Source organism: Haemorhous mexicanus, chromosome 10 (assembly GCF_027477595.1).
Source record: "Haemorhous mexicanus isolate bHaeMex1 chromosome 10, bHaeMex1.pri, whole genome shotgun sequence".
In the NCBI taxonomy this organism is placed as follows: domain Eukaryota; kingdom Metazoa; phylum Chordata; class Aves; order Passeriformes; family Fringillidae; genus Haemorhous; species Haemorhous mexicanus.
Window position 1 is genome coordinate 7,307,242 of NC_082350.1, and position 16,687 is coordinate 7,323,928.

General features: G+C 44.7%; 2 protein-coding genes across 5 annotated transcripts in view; one reads left to right on the forward strand and one right to left on the reverse strand.

Annotated features, from left to right (window-relative positions):
• Nucleotides 1-6,425, forward strand: part of PCCB (propionyl-CoA carboxylase subunit beta) — a 38,272-nt gene extending 31,847 nt beyond the window's left edge. Inside the window, exon 16 of one of the 3 annotated variants that reach the window (XM_059855160.1) lies at nucleotides 4,530-6,425. The gene's annotated coding sequence lies outside the window, so the exon portion shown is untranslated. Of the gene's footprint in view, nucleotides 1-1,081; nucleotides 3,067-4,529 lie in introns of those variants that run through there. The other 2 variants (XM_059855159.1, XM_059855161.1) reach the window with 2 other exon arrangements.
• STAG1 (STAG1 cohesin complex component) overlaps nucleotides 2,857-16,687 on the reverse strand; it is a 152,368-nt gene continuing 138,537 nt past the window's right edge. For both annotated transcript variants that reach the window (XM_059855157.1, XM_059855156.1), the window contains exons 26-34: nucleotides 15,231-15,332; nucleotides 13,596-13,744; nucleotides 12,463-12,591; nucleotides 9,324-9,529; nucleotides 7,249-7,420; nucleotides 6,086-6,196; nucleotides 5,189-5,303; nucleotides 3,846-3,926; nucleotides 2,857-3,764 (exon numbers count right to left, since the gene is read on the reverse strand). In XM_059855157.1, the coding sequence (XP_059711140.1) occupies nucleotides 3,741-3,764; nucleotides 3,846-3,926; nucleotides 5,189-5,303; nucleotides 6,086-6,196; nucleotides 7,249-7,420; nucleotides 9,324-9,529; nucleotides 12,463-12,591; nucleotides 13,596-13,744; nucleotides 15,231-15,332 (1,089 nt within the window). In that variant the 3' untranslated portion in view covers nucleotides 2,857-3,740. The remainder of the gene's footprint in view (nucleotides 3,765-3,845; nucleotides 3,927-5,188; nucleotides 5,304-6,085; nucleotides 6,197-7,248; nucleotides 7,421-9,323; nucleotides 9,530-12,462; nucleotides 12,592-13,595; nucleotides 13,745-15,230; nucleotides 15,333-16,687) is intronic.

Sequence of the window (16,687 nt, forward strand, 5' to 3'; positions counted from 1 at the left end):
ACGGGCCTGAAGGAGGAGAGAGGTAGGATGGCCGTGTCCCAGGCAGCTTCTCTTCCAAGGGAAGTGCAGTGAGTAGAGCTGTAGAGCCTGAGCCTCTACCTGGGGGGGGAAAAGCAACAGCTAAACATCATCTAAAAGCACAATATAAAAGGAGCATTACAAGTAGGAGTTCCAGCTCCCCAGGTTTTTGGATGCATGGGAGGCAGCACCTTCAGGTTGCAGACACACTGGCTGTCATGGCTGTGGCACATGTCTGTGCCTCAGCATGAAAAGGCTCTGGGTGCTGTCCCAGGGAACAGAGCCAGCTGCAGCAACAGGGGAAGATAAATCCAAATGTTACTGTGGTGGGTATCATGGCCATGGTGGGAGTTCTTAGTTAACTGTGAGAAAACTGTAAGGGTTTATAATGCCCAAGAAGATTTTCCAAAGGTAAAGCAGGTTTAGAGGCAGAAGCTATGATAGGTGAAGGGATACATACACAGCTTCTTCAGCTTGCCCAGAGTCAGAAGGAGACAATCCAGGAAAGTATAGCTTTGTTAGTTGTTTCCTAACCTCAGTATTGCTACAGACTCCAACCTGTCTCCCATCCCTTGCCAGCACAAGAATTGGACTTTTAGATCCTCTCCATTTCCAAACAGGCAGTTGCTCTACCAGGACATGCTGGAAACAGGCTTGAAAGCTGCTCTGATGAGGCTTCTGAGAATTTCCTTGAAGTCCAGGCACCTAAAAAAACAAGAGGTACAAAATAAAATCCCTTAAATAGTGTGTAGCCCTTGAACTTAGCAGCAAGGCAAGTTACTTACTGTGCTCCTCAGTGCAGGAGTTGCCATAACTTACAAGCAGTTGGAGACTGAGCTTTCAGGCTGTGTCTTGGGAGTAGTTGAGACTTTGAATCATCCCTGTGCCTCAGCTGCTGCATCTTGTTCCTTTTCATGACTCCAGTGATTTTTCCTCAGGAAGTGGGCCAGGTGATAAAGCAGTCAGTTTTCTTTAGCACTACAGAGATGAAATCTTTCATGGGCTGGACAAAAATAGTACCTTGCTCCTGAGATATGGGAGTAACATGGACATTTTATTTCAGGAATCTGTGAAACTCCATTTAGCCCAGCTGCTTTCCCATGGCAGTTTCTTCCCAAAGACTCCAGGTCACTTCAGAGGTATAGGGCAGAAGAGAGAAATTCTTCTCAAACCTTGTGGCATTTCAAGAATTTGTAAGTAAGTTTAAGCAGTGCAGCTCTTGCATCTGGTGTGGGGCCTTCCCAGATTTACAGCAATCCACATTCACCACCCCTCTATCCCCCCAGCCAAACCAGATGATGGTGGAGGGGAGAAAGAAGCCCAGAGAGGGTTTCCATTACTCTTGAGGCTGAGTGGGTAAGGGAGTGGGGTACAGGTCTGGTTGTGAAGCCTGGACTACATGAAAGCTACCTGTCAGTTTTGCCTTTAATAATTCCTTGCATTCCTACTACGTGGGATGACAAAATGCGATGGTCCAAACAAGCACTTAAAAGAAAACTATAGTGAAGAGGGTGCTCATCATACTCATGATTTTGAATAGTTTATTAAATGAAAGGTGAAGCATCAGTTTTAAATTGTACAAAAGGAAAAAAAAACCTCATATTGTAAATGTACAATTTACAGAATTACTAGCAAAACCAATCAAGGAGACACTCATAATACAAAAACCTATTGACTGCAAACTGAACTGGAGACCCATTGCAGGTACCATGATAATAAATGTTTGTTATACAGTATTCTACAATGTTAAATTAGGAATCAGTTTTCCACACAGAGGACTGTGAAGCACAAGGTTTGTCTGAGACTCTGACTCAAACTGGGCAGCATCTGTTGTGCCACCATGCTCACAGAGTGATCCTGGGACAGGTCCTGCAGCCATTCCTGCCCCCAGACCGTGGGGGTGCACAGAGGGAGGTAACAGGGTTTATAAAGTTCCAGCTACTACTTGGATTAATAGATCCCCAACCCACACTAAGGAATGGCTGAATTACCTGGTCAAACATTTTTGGCAACCGTGTCTGAGAACTGCACGTGTTGTGAGAGCCGAGCTCAGCTGGGTGAGGTGCTGGGCTGGGTGAATTTGGGCTCTTTCCCTGCCCATGCTGGGCACTGAGGTTGGGCTGGTATCCAGTAAGCTTGAAACAGAAAAAAGTTCAGTGATTATTCTGCAGTTGATAAAACCAAAGCACCTCTGAAACTGCTGTGCTTCAAGTGGGTCAGTCTGCTTTGTATCCCAACTGCTACTGAGTGCAGAAAGATGAAGGTTTTGGGGCCAATTGTTGGAGATCTGGAGCTGTAGAGGGCCAGCACTGCTGGTGCCAGGCCATGCTGGGTAAGGAGCAGCTACTACATTGAGTCATAAAATCGAAGCATAATGAAATTCCAAATTATTGAAGACATTGAAAAATATCTTAGTACAATGAATTAGCTGAGAATGTTTTGGGGTTTTTTTGGAATTTTTTTGATGTTTTTAGCTTTTTTGAAAAATCATATTTTTTCCAAAGAATTACTCTCAATATGCACAGTTAACACTGAAAATGTAGCTGTAGTCCATTGTAAGCTTAAGAACTTCACCATCTAAGCACAAATTTCTATGCAGCACATACAGTACTTCTAACTGGCAAAATTAATTTACAAAAATAGCGGAAAAGGGTATTTACGGCATGGAAAGTAGACTCTGTTTTATGGTACAGTTAAAATTACTTTTAGTATGCTAAAGTGATCCTTTCCCCCACCCTTGAACTATTTTTTTTTAATAGGAAAGTTGCTGTTTATGTACCTTGTGTTGGCAGGCTTGAAGTAGGTAGTAAAAACAGCAAAGTGATTACTTGAGAACCATTTGTGTGTTTTACTGAGAATACTTTATTTGCTGGTATAAGTTGCTAAAAATGCACAGAGCAAGTACCAATAGAAAATTTACTGGTTTTGTGTCCCCATGTGCTATATAAAATGAATGTTACACAGCATCTGTTGGAAAAGTGGCTTCATGGACATCTCTTACTTTATGTCCCATTATAAATAAAAATAAATCTTCTCAAGAGTATAAAATCTGGGTTTATCATATCAGAATCTGAAATTTTTTGGCAGAGATGCACGTCATTAGAATTCTAACCTCTTCTCTGAGAGTGTTCTTCTCCATGCCTATGAGAGGACATAAGCGTACCATAATGTTAATCAAATCCAGTGTGTTCCAAAACACTTTTCCGTAGCCAGAACGACCTGCTTACAGCAGCCTTGCTAGTCAGTGGCTGATAGGCATAGGTTTAATAAAAATGGCTAGCTTTGAAAACATAAAAAGGCAAATGTTAAAACTGTTTTAAATTGTACAGCAGAAAAATAAAGTTAAAAAAGTTCTGTTTTCACTCAATGTTGTTTTCAGAAAACATATGTAGAACAGTGTTTATTTTGACAGCTGTCTTAACAATTTAAAACTTCCTCCTCATCCAGAAAAAAAAAATCCGTATTAGGACAGTCAAGAACAGGGATACAAATGATTTTTTAGGTCAGCCCTTCTGAGGTGACTGGATTGGCCAACATTCCCGTGTGTCATTAAGAAGCTCCTCTTCTCTCCGTCACTACACCAAGGGGTTGACCTCAATCATTTGGTTAAAAATCAAACCGTATCACATCAAAAATGTGGTTTTCATACAAGCTATCACAGTATATAGGCCTCTAGCTCTAAACAATAGAGTTCCAAGTTTGTAAAAGGTCTTCGCCAGACTTCAGAACATGGGCATGCCAAATCCCTGGAAAGGGGGAAAAGACAGCGGTTACGAGGGGTGGGACACGAGCGGAGCTCAAAGCAAGCACAACGAGCTGGGCCTTACTGAATCGTCCTCGATGATCGCCGCCGAGTCGAAGAAGTCCGGCCGCAGCTCCGCGCGCTCGCGCCGGTTCCGCGACGGCGGCTGCAACACACGGGAGTTGGAACAGCACGGGGCACGGGGAGCCCTGCCCGCCACAGGCCACCCCCAGTGCCAAAACAGGACAGCGCTGCCTCGACTCTTTTATTGTTGAAAGAATGGGGTAAAAGCTGATGGACTCTGTGCTCATAGTTAAGGACTTGCTCAAAGTTCTCACTGACTTAGGAATGTTTCCATATTGGGACTGTAGGCCAGACTGCACAGAAACTCCTTAACTCTCTTTATGCTTTAAGTTCATAGTGAAACGAGCTCTGACATAGTCAAAAATGGATTTACCAACAAAAGGGTATGGAAGATATTGAAATATTTCTGAGGCTTAAATGCTTTGTGGTGTCCTTCCCCACGAGCACAAGAGTGTGAGCCTCACTGCCTTGATCAACTCCTTCCTTTCCTTGCCTTGGATGTTACTTACTTGGTGATTACATGAGTGCTGGAAATAACCTCAGTATGGAGCAACTTTTCCCAAGACACTGTAGCCCGGTCCTAATATTACTTAGGGCTTGTTGTTTGGATGTGAAAGGAGAAACAGAAAGGCATAAAAATGGTGAAGTGTGTAAAGCAAACTGCTCCTTTATCCTCTTTTACAAGGTAGGAGTCTTTCCAGAAGGGAGGCCAGTTAAGGCTGTAAGTGCTGCAAGGAACTTCTCCCAGCAGTCAGCGCAGAACTGGAAGGGACTGAGGCTGCCATTGATGATGGGACCTGTTTGGGAGCAGTTCCTGTTTAAGGAGCTCCCATCCACACACCAGTGCCTGTGCTTCCTCCTGCTGTGCCAGCAGGACTCTGGCTGTGATCTACTGAGACCTTGAGTAAGGATTCCCTGCCCAGCCCACCTCCTCAAAATCAAACTAACCAGGAAAGGGAAAGAGAGAGACCCCTTGGCTGTGCCAGTCTGACACATCGTCGATGCAATAAAGAGCTTTGTCAGCACAGCCTGTAACTCATAACCTGATCCTTGTGGGCTGACAAGTCTGAGGTGTGTGATGCTGCTGCTGCCAGAAGCTGCCCAAGAACACAATCTTGGGAAGAAGGAGCACTAAGCAAAGCTCCTTGTGTGGCTCTGGAACAAACCCACTGGGCTCAAGCCTGCAGCTGGAGGCTCTGGGAAGTGCTCACACCATTTCCACTGTAATGTTCAGACAACTGGAGGCCAGACTCAAAATTTTGGAAATTTTTGTTTACACTTCTAAAATTCCTTTTAAATTAGCTTTCAACTGTTTTAAACGTGCTATTGGTAAGATTTACTGACCAGATCAATGACCATTGTGTCCTCAAATTCTTCATTCATGTCTTCTAGCTGGCCTCGTGAGGACATCATTACATCTTCAAAGATGGGCTCAGCGTCATCTTCCATTAGACCTCGTCTGATTAAAGAGAGAGAGAGTCATTTCTGGGCAGAAAAACTTCCCAGCCCTGATCTTTGCCATAAAAAAGAATGCTCAGATCCTATCATTTAATGCTAATGCTGAGGGTAAAGCCAACAGGCTCTCTGGAATACCAAACAGAGGAAAATCTCACAAACTCCCCTGCCCAAACCCTGGCCCAGGCTGAAGCAGCAAGTCCCACTGACAGCACCATGACCAATAACTGAAGTTGTTACAGGGCAGTAACTCCTCTTGTGTTTGCCTGCCCTTTTACCAAGGAGGAGTGACACTGTTTGCCAGGATCACTGGTAAAGCCCTGTGACCCCAGCAGTGCCTTCAAGCCCAATTCCAAAGGCTGTAAGGATTCCAGCCCCCATGCTCAAGGACTCGGTGGGATCAGCACAGAGCACGTGGTGCCCCAGTGTTCACCCACATGTGTTCCCTCCATTACTGCACAGGGGGACACCTTGGCAAAAAAGGATGGAGAGTACAGACACAGGAACAGGCTTGTGGGCAGAGCTCACAGGGAATTACACAGCACACAAATCATGGAACCCCTCTGAGGAATGGGGAACTGCACCCTGTCACTGGGCCTGCTGTCTGGCCACAGTCAGAGAATGGCAGTGCTGGGCTGGATCCATCCCAGCACTACAAACTGTCCCTCTGCCCTCAGCACAAGGGAGAAATGGCACAGAAACCACTGGCAACCAGCAGGAAAGGTAACCTTTCACTGTGGTGTCTGCACAGGGTTCTGCTGAGGGCAGCAGCCTGTGAGCACTTACACTGCGTGCCTTACGCCACTTCTGCCTTTCATGTAGTTCATTCCTGTCCTGTCCTTTCGATTGAGATCCTCCAGCTTCTGCTGGCCCAGCCACGAGATCTGCATCTGGGGACTGACACACAGGGAGTAAGTTAGAACCAGCAGCAGTATCAGTTCTGAGCTGCCTATTCTGGGGCAGTTTCTGTCTCCAAGTTCTGTGTCTGGCCACGCTTCAGATTAGGAAAATTAAATCCCATCTATCATTGTTCACATCTTCTGGATTCCCTTCCACAGTCTGTCTCCTCTCACTGTATGTGCACAAAAAAATCAATTAACTGTTGCAATAAAAGCAAGTATGGAAACACTGACATTGCTCCTTCATGAGGGGCAGGCACCTGGAACAGGAGCACCTCTAAAGTTTGTTGTTATTATTAACTAGTACTTCACTGTGTCAGATGAGGCAGAATATGAGCAAGAATGGATCCAAATTAGTAAGTGACAAAAATGTCACACAATGTGAAAAACAAATGGTTTTTACACAAATACCCTGATCAACTTAGGGGCCAGTATCTCACCCACATGTAAAGACCTTCCAGGCTGCACTGCTGATGCCACCACCAGCCTGTGACCCACAGCCAGCCTGTGCTCACCTGCTGCATCCTGGCAGCACCTGCTGGCAACACCCACTGACAGAAAATAACCAATGTTTTCCCTCTAAATGGAGGTGATAAAATGGGAGCAAAGGGACAAAAAGAATATATAATTTAGGGCAATTACCTCAAATCAGGAATTACTAGCTCAGCAGCTAGAATTTAGAAAATATCAGGGTATCTGGAGAACCTTAACTCTGATACCAGGTGGGGGGAGAAAGGTATCTACAGGTCTTCCAAAGAAACAATTCCACCCAGCCTGGGACACAAGCACTAGGATGACCAGAACTGCATGGCTATGCAAAACTATGAGATAGTACAAATTCCTTATGTTAAAACTATTATTCCATTACAACATATATTTCTGGGACCTGAAGACAATCCAATTATTGCTGAGCTGTAGTCAAGGCATTTCCAGGTGGCTTTGCAAATCAACACTGCACCTCTGGAGCTACAGGCTAACAGTATCACTATAAACCACAAGCAATTCTTTTGCCTGGCTGACTGTACTTGATGCTGAAATTCCAAGACTTACTTGTGTAAAAAATCCTGTTCAGATCCCTGCTCCGACTCATGCTCCTGGATCTGCTCTCCCATTTGTCTGGTGTTCTCTCTCAGGACAGTGGAGGTGAGCTGAGGTGTCTGCAGTGTCCCTGGAGTATGGATGTTCTCATTCCTGTTCAGCCAGGAGCCTTCCAGGCTCTCATCTACAGGGAGAACACTGCAATCACTGCTCATTTCTGACCACATGCAGGACAGCATTCAAACAAGTGTGCACAAGACAAGGTGGAGCACAAACCCCAAAATCTGGTCACTCCAGATCTTTAGAACTGTCAGAACCACTGCAGTGGAGCAGGGAGGGGTCACTTAAGCAATAAAAATGAGATGAAGATGACTGAAGGTCTAGCTGGGATCCTGTGCTTATGTTGGGAAGGGAGCAAAGCAGAGAGGAGGGAAGAGGGAGGACTTGAGAATGGGTAAGAGCAGGAAGCTTGAAGCCAGAGACACGTAGAAAAAATTCAGTTGCTGGAGTGAAAGACAGGAGATGACAACAGAGATTACAAGATCTCAGATTTACTAACGGGAAATGTGTGGTGAGAAACATAGATGGGGATCTCCATGGATCTGTTCACCCTTCCATTGCCTTTTACTACCCTTTAGGCATAAATATTGTTTAAAAAGCTGCCTATTTATTCTCAGTTTTACTTTTCAATCATTTTTATGTTAGGATTTAAAAAAAAAAAAAACATATTGATTTATTAAGGCATCTTGAAGAAATGTCACAGAGCACATTTCCTCTTAGAAGCAACAGGGAATGTCCTTCAAGCTACTCTGTGCTGGATTTAGGTGAGAAAGGTACCAGAAGGGACTGGATATGGTTCTTTGATACCACAGTAATTTCTGCAGTGACCTTTCTCCTGTTAGATCCTTTAGAGTGGAAATTAAAGAAACAAAAACAAAAAAAAAGGAGATTGTCAAATGGAAAGTATTGGAAATCAATTCTCCCTTCAACTGATCACTGAAAGGGTGACACAAAAGAGCATGAGATAAGCAAAAACTAAAAACTACATCTTAAGCCTGAGATTTGCCTTACTGGGAGACAAAGATGCTACTACACCCCCCAGGGTAAAAAAAAAAAAGATATTGGTAAAATACAGTAGAAGAGAATGAAAATGGCAACAAGAGAAAAGAAGAAAGTCTCAGAAGCTGAATTCTGTGAAAATCTTGGCATTCCTGAAAGAAGAAAAACAGTGCCTGAAAAACAGAGCCAGTATTTTGTGTACCTACACTTGAGGCTGGCTGTGAGAAGGACTTGGTGCAGGCACTGCTCACCATGAGCTGCAGTGGAGAATGGACCTGGCTGTATGGGCAAACTTTTGAGGAATATTATGGGAAATATATGCTGTATATTCAGGCAAATGGGAACTAGATTCCTTACTGAGGGATTACTGCCATAGATACTGAACTTGGAAAAAATCCTGAAGTTTAAGATCCCACTCACACGTACTGTATAGTGGAACAGCAAATTAGTTTTCACAAAAGTCCACACTACAGCACACAGATTGACCAGGAACAGATGCAGCCTTGCAAGAAATTTGCAATCACAGCCAGATTCCTGATGAACACATCTGAGGTTTCAGAAAGAGTAAATGCAGACAACACTAGGTATCAGTACTATTTAAAACAAAAATGGTGTCTTTTTAGTGTTCCCAATGGCCCTGCAACAGCAGAGATCTGTTATCAGAATTTCTGCCTGGAATCTGTTCCAAATCCCTGAGAATTAACAACTCCCCAGAGGGAACCACAGGCAGAAATCCAGCAGTCCAGGAGTGAGAAAGAGCAGGTAATTCCACAAACACCTCTTCCAGCAGCAGGAACAGCTTTTAACAGTTCTGACTGCCAATTTTGGTCAAGGCAAACAAGAACAGGGGGCTCTGGTGGTATCTCCCCTAAAGACACATCCAGGCCTGACAGAACCAGCAGAAGAGATGCCTTGGTTCTGCCACATCCAGAACATATCACGTATTTCTGCATGAACTGGTAAAGCCCCCTCTCCTCTGGATACTCTCCTGAGTGCCCAGAAAGCCAAAGCCCTGTGCCCTCACTAACCTTCCACTCTCTTTTTGTGGAGGGGGGGTCGGCCCTTCTTGTTCCTCACGGAGGAGGCCTTGCTGCTGCTGCTGCCGCTGTTCACCGACATCCTGTCGTCCTCGCCGCCCGTCACCAGCGAGTTCCGGTACGAGATCAGCGGCAGCCACACGTCCTCTCGTCTCTCCATCATCTGCTCTGTCAGGAACTTCTCCAAGTAGGTGTGCCTGGAAAGGAAAGACAGGGGCTACAGAGTGCAGCAATCTCCCCACAGACACCGCTGTGGCCACTGTGTCAGCAGCCAGGCTGCATCAGAGCCACTGCTGCAAGGATGCAGGATGTCCTTTGGCATCCTGGAACAAGAGAAATGGGGGTTAGGCAAATGCAGGCATTTATTTTTCCATAAGAAATTTGAACACCTGGTCCACTGCCATGAAAAAAGTCCAGTGCACACATGTTAACTGAAAGGAGGAACCAACAACTCCCTCCTGGTGTGGAGGACATAGAAACTGTTTTCTTTTTCCACTGATTACCTAATTATGGAACCAGAAATAATCTCTAAAATGAACATGCAAATCTACATAAATGTGATTCTAATGAGTTTCAGGCTGCAGAGCCAAACATTCAGAAGTTTAGTAAGAGAACTCAGGTACTTCAGCATCACTTCCTGCACCCCTCAGTCACAATTTCCTTTAATACCACCTTGCCAGGTTGCCAGCAGTGGGAGTCAACTCCACACATTCCACATGGAAAGGCAGGGGTTTCCTCTGTTAGCTCATGGCAGCTCGGAGTTGTTACACAGCCCAGCTCCAGAACAGGCCCAGGGCCCACACTGCTCATGTGAGGGTAACATCACATCAGTTTTTTGATTCAGTGAATGGCATAACTTTGTTCAAGAAACAGCAGGTTCCTGTCTACTCTTTTATTGAATATTGTCAGTGCTTCCTCCTTCCCTTTTCCATGTGTATATTAACTCTCAAACCTGGCAGTAATGGGAAAATCTTAATGTATTCTCTATTTTATGGTACCCAACTGTGCCACTCAAGAGCTTCATGGCTTCAGAGAATCTACCTGCAGAAGAGTCTTGGAAAGTAAGAAGTTTTTCTGCCTCCAGTTTGTATTTATAGAACCAGATTGCATGTTTATGGCCAAATTGTGAAGGAGGAAAACGACACCACACGGGAGCTTTTTACTGCCTGGATGCCAAACTTGAGACATCTTCTGCTCAGCATTTTGGGGGAGATTCACACTGGCAGTTCCTATCAATTCTGAGCTCAGTGCACCTCAACCATGCTGAGGCTATACCTCGCCTGACACCCACAAGTCAGGGTCCAGTCTAAGCCAGCTGTGTCTTTGAGAGAAGTAAATGGAAATAAGTGCCTCCAAGGACAATCTCCTCTATTCTGTCCTAAATTAGTTCCTCAGGATTTCCCTGCCTGTATCTGCTTTAATGGGTTTGTAACAGAGTGTTTGTACAAATTCTTTTTCTCCAGCTGTATCAGTCTGGCACCTTACATGAACAGTTTTATGTGAAATCCAGAGATTTGAATAAATCCATACATGGCTATCACCACTTCTGAAGGTTACTCATAAAATGAGTAGCCAGATTAACAGGCTAGGAAAATGAAATTTTATCAGTGTGGCTGTTTCACTCCCAATCTGGAAGCTTCTCCCTTTTCTAGCCCCAGAGGAAAAAGCAAGCAGCCCAGCAGAAGGAAGGAGAAGCCCTGAGGAACAGCAGTGTGTGCTGCACCCTGTCAGGAAGGTGCTCTGGAGCAATGCCCTGACACCTGCAGGCTCTTGGGTGGCTGTTTTGGGGGTTGAGGCAGGGAAGCCAAGCTGGAGAACCTGGGCAGCCAGGCAGCCACGTGTTCCTGAGACTGTCAGGGCCCCAGAGCACTTCTGGCTGCAGCCAAGAGTCCATCTCTGAGTCTGGGGAGGGCCTCTGGGCAGGGAGGGAGGGAAGTGATCCTGAACATGGGACTTCTCCAGCAGATGGTGGTCATGGACCTTCCTGCACACAGCAGGAAGGTGGGGGAGAAGTCCCTATGGATTGGAGGAGCTACAGAAAAGGGCAAATCCAGCACCCCACTCCTGTCCTGTCAGTGGAGCACTCTGCTCTAAGTGCCAGTGGCACCTAGACCACCACGTAGGAGAACCAGCAGCTCAGCTAGGAAGACAAGCCATAAAATCCTGTTATCCTTAAGTCCTGTCCTGAGAAAGAGGATAGAGGCTGACAAGATTCCAGGATATAACAATGGAGAGCAGATGCACAAATGGAGTGCCAAGACAGCCTAACTGGATCATCCCATTCCCTAGCTCCTTTAACTATTTGTCCTACAGTGTTCACTGACTTGAGAAATTATTGATACAATGAAAAAGTGTAATCGGTTCAAGTGTGTACACATTAAAAATTATACAAAGTTAACCAAGCTGCATTTCTTACTGCACAGATAAAGCTGTAATGTTCATAGTTGTTAACCCTAACAGAAAAGCCCTCTAAAAGAAATGTCTTCATAGAAAAACATCTGTCAAATCTTACAGCAAGGTCTGACAGAAAGAGTCACTTGAGGTCATTCCAGTTGATCTTTTTGACTAACACTCAGTGAGGTCACATAATTGATTGGAAAGACACCTATAACCATAAATCAGCAGATTTGGCAACTGCACTTTTAAACTGGTCATAAAATTATTCAGTGAATTTAGTTCTACACTGGGCACATAGTGCTTGGCTGATGTTTGACTGGAGTCCTCTTCCAATATATTAAAAGAAAAAAAAACTACAGGTTTACAATTTCTGTAAATAAAGACAGAAGTCTTTATTCTGCAGTGGTGGCAGCCTGTAAATTACCTGCACTGATAATGTTGAATTTCTTCTCTTCTAGCCTAAAAAAGGACTTTTTATTTTCAAAACCCAATGAGAAATTTTAAATAACATTGTTTTGAGAGGTCTCAAACTCACCTCAGTAGCAGGTCTGATTTTTCTTTTCCCATTTATTTTTATTACTTTAAAACACAAAAGCATGAGTAAGTATGTATGTGAAATGTCTCATGGACTTTCTGCAGCTCTGGTTAGATTGCAGAGACCTCAAAGGAGAGAGCTGAAACCCACAGTGTAGGGATTAACAGAGCCCAGGGAAGAAAACAGAGCATTACTTACACAGTCTTTTTGTCCTGTCGCAGGAGTTTGGAAGAAAATTCACTAAGCACTTCCAGGAAAGCAAGGTTAGGAGGTGGATAGTCTTGTCCTTTCTGATTCTGGTATTTGAAGGCAAACTCTATGCCATCTCTACAGTACAGCAATATGAACATGTTCAGACATTTGCAACAAAAACCAAAAAAAAACCCAAAACAGCAAACAAAAAGCCCAACCCAACACACAAACAAGCTGCCCCAAATCTGAGCCGTGATGAAACATTTTGAATCCTGAGGTCCCATTACAATGGAATTCCCCATTACCAGCAAACAGCAGCTTTTGGACAAAGGGGAATGCAGAGTTCCCTGTGGATTTGTGAGGCCCCCTCAGATAAGCACATGGCCAGTCCCTGTAAGAGGGAACTTGCCCAGTGAGGGAACTGGGCAGGTGCAGCCCAGGGCAGGAGCTGCATGGAATGTGTCAGATCAAACAGGAGCCAACCTCTGCAGCCAGAGCAGAGAACTGAGTCCCTAGATCAGGGACACACTTGGTTCTGCTCTGTCACCAGTGACTAAAGAGAACACTGTCCCTTCCCTCACCCAGCAAGGCACAAGTGGTCCCCTTACTCCTGCCTGGCTGAGGACACTGTCTGGTGCATCCTGACTGAGCCATGCTGATCTTAGTCTCAAGGACTGAGTCTCTGAGACACCAAACATTAGCATTTGAACTTTTTTATGGCATGGCAAAGTCATAATTTAAATTTAGCAGAACCTTTCCATGCTTTTCTATGCAGCAATTGCATAAAAATTTTCAGTCCACTTTAAAAGATTTCCAAAATATTTTTGGAGTATCTCTTCATAACAGCCCTTGGTTCCTCCAGATTCCACAGTGGTGTGGAACAAAGAACCATCCTCAGTTGTTAGACACAACCCACCTGAGATAAACACAACCATGCCAATGAATTCCAATAAATAATTAGGTAGCAGCTAGTTTGTTTCCTTTCTACCTACATACATGTAGACCCCTCCAATTAAAGCAGAAAAAAATATATAATTATTCAATGGCCTGTTCAGATTATGTATCCTGAGAAAGGGAATGCTGAACAAGAATTTTAATCTGAAGTAGTGTAAAAATCTAGTTTATTTACCACCACTCACTTGTGTAGTGTGGCCACAGCCTCTCTTGTCTTGATCTGATCCAAGCCAAAAGTGAGGGCAAACCGCCGGGCCAGCTCCTTAATGCCACTTACATGGGCAGATGTCCTGTCCAGGTTGGGACCTTGCTCCTGAACAAGCTCATTGAACAGCTGCAGAGAGAGTTCAGAGGTTGACATCTGTGAGCTGGGAAACACTTTTATTGAGAAAGGCTTGGGTTCTAAACCTGCTCCATCTGAGAATGGCCTTTGTGATGACTTTTTGCACTGAGACAACGGAGTTCCTGTCACTTGCCAGAATTTCTTCTGTCCCTCTGCTGTTTGCCAGCTGTCCCCCATCCTGTACTCATGGGGAGTTATTTTGGTGGAATTCTGCACCCACCCTCCCATCTATCATTCTCCTAACTCATCAAGAAGGTTCTGCATTCTCGTGCTGTTCTCTGAAGCACCTCCATCACCCATCAGATCTGGTGGTGCTCTGAATTTGGGGATCCAAACTGCAGCTTCTCCACTGTAGCCTCAGTGCCTGTTGGCCCAGCACTGCTGCCTCCAAGGCTCTCCCAGCACAGTATTGAAGTGCTTGATGCTTTTCCAGCCAGTTCTAGCTCTCCTGGCACTGCCATTTACACCTCATCTCTCTCACTGGTTGCTGAGAGCATCCTGGCAGACAGTGCCAGTGAGGATATTAAATCAGGCTCCATTACAGGCACTGTTTCTCTCATCTCCACAAGCTCAGTTACCATGTAATTAATGACAGCAGCTTAATTGGATAGGATTCCTCCTTGACAAATCCACACTGGCTGCTACCTATCAGTGAGGCACTTGCAAACAGCTCCTCTCCTCTCCTTACTTTTTTGATGGAATTTTGTTAGCCTGACTGATCTGAGTCACCTGCTTCCTCCTCTCCAAGTTTTACAGACATGGGCTGCTTTGACACTCCCTGATCTTCTGGAAGTACATCTGTTTTTCTCAGGTTTGCATAGATCTCTCTCAGCTTCCAGATTGCTACAGCAAATCCCTTAGGAAGGGATTTTGGGAGGTCCAGCTCATTTGAAAGCATCTAATTAGCAGAAGTAATTTCTCTGTGCAATGGCTATAGCTGGTACTTCAAGGGCCTAAGTGGTATTTAGTGCACTTTGTGCTGTTGCTTGATAGATTTCATCACCAGGCAGTAATTTATGGGTGATGTAAAGAGAATTTTGCTGGGAAAAAACATGCCTAACAGTATTGGAAGACTTAATTAGCTGGAAATTTGAAAAATTCATCAGTATTTAGACAAAGTATAAGGAAGATGCATTACTTCAGCAAATGCTAAGAAGAAAAAGCCATCCTAATTCTTCTTCTTGACTCAGGATCAATAAACAAATGCCATGAACCAGCTTGGACCAAACTGCCTCCAAGGCTCTTCTCTCCCTCCCTCCCAATTTTACCCATTTTGCCCCAGCTTTGCCAGTGCAGGCCTATGGAGACAGAGATCACTGAGACAAAGGGGCACTGACAGCCTGAACTGGGGAGCAGGAAAATGAAGAAAATGTCCTAAGTGCAGCATTTCTGCTTCCCTGTAAAGTGCATCAGAGGAAATCCTGGCCAGGGCTTTTTGCAATGAGGCATTTCTGACCAAAAAAATCAATGCTCTTACCTGTTGCAAGCTGAGAATGAGTGTCTTTGCACACTGGATTTTATCTATTTGCCTGGTTTTGCTCAGGGTTTCCTTAATGATATCTCCGTAGTCATTGTAGTACTAAGAACAAATGTGGGGAAAAAAAAAAAAAAACAACTTGAAATCAAATTTCTTATACAATTTCTTACAGTTTTCCCAAGAGAAGGGTTACTTGTAATTCTTGATTTGAAAAGGCAGCAGTTGCTCAAATCCAGATTTTTGGCGTGAGTGGGGGGGGGCAACATTTCAGTATCAAACCTTGTGATAAGGTAGGGAATTTCTGTATTTATTATCTTTTGTAACAAACATGTTTAAACTAAAAAAAGAGCATTTCCTTCCCCAAACGAAGCACTTGATGAAGGTGACCCATGGCTGCCAATTTTAAGCAACAACATGACACTGACCCAACAGCCCCTTAAGAAGCAGGCTGAACAGACACCAGCACAGAGGTGTGTACACCAAGGGGAAAGGAATTCACCAAAGCCAAAAAGTGGAGTAAAGAATGAGTCAGCATGGAGTGCTGTTTCTCTTTATGTTAACAGAATGGTTGCTGAAAGCCACAGCCTATTGTGCTGCCCATCTGGGTAGAAAAGCTGTATTATCATTACAAATTCCAAGCTGAGAATTTATTTTTTCCAACAGTATTCTTTCGCCCTCGTTGATGTTTCTGCATTTGCAGTCACTTATTTTCATTCCCTCTAAAAAATTGCTTTTGCCTTCTTTGGTACTAATTCAAATTAAATTTCTCTCCCTCTCCCCCAGTCTTAAGAGAAGGAGGGGTGTGGGGAGAGGAGCTAGAGCAGAAGGGAGGGAACTCACCTGGATGGTGACAGCTTCAGTTTCAAACTCCCACTCTGGCAAACAATCCCTAAGCAAGACTAACCCTGACTGATGGCTACAGTGTGTCTTGGGAATTTTATTGTGCTGTGTGTGCCTGATGAACAGGAGGATTTCAAGTTAAACCCTTTATGTTTCACATCAACACCTCAAATAGTGTCTAGAGTAAAGGACCTGCTCTGTCTTCCAGTTCTTCCCCCTGGATTGTCACCTCTGCGATGACAATCCCCTGCAGGGACAGGTGGGACAGGACCTGAGGGGTCAGTGCCAGGAGTGCTGATGTGCCTGTTCTGGCAGGTGAACTCCCATGTACAGGGGCAGCAGGAGCTGAGGTCCTTCTGACCTTCACTGGGCCTAAAAGCTCTGTGGAAGCAGCCAAAGTTGAGAACCACAGAGCCACTTAGAGCACACCCATACAGAGCTGCTTTGTCCTGCTGTCCTCTTCAAACCAACCTCCTCTGACAAGAACCAGGCCTGGGACACTGACTGGAACAGGAAACTTACTGGGGATTCTAGAGATGGATCTGAGGAGCAGGGTGAGAAACTCTCTGTAGAGTGGAGCCTCTCTGGAAATACTCAGCACCTCAGGAGCAGCTTTT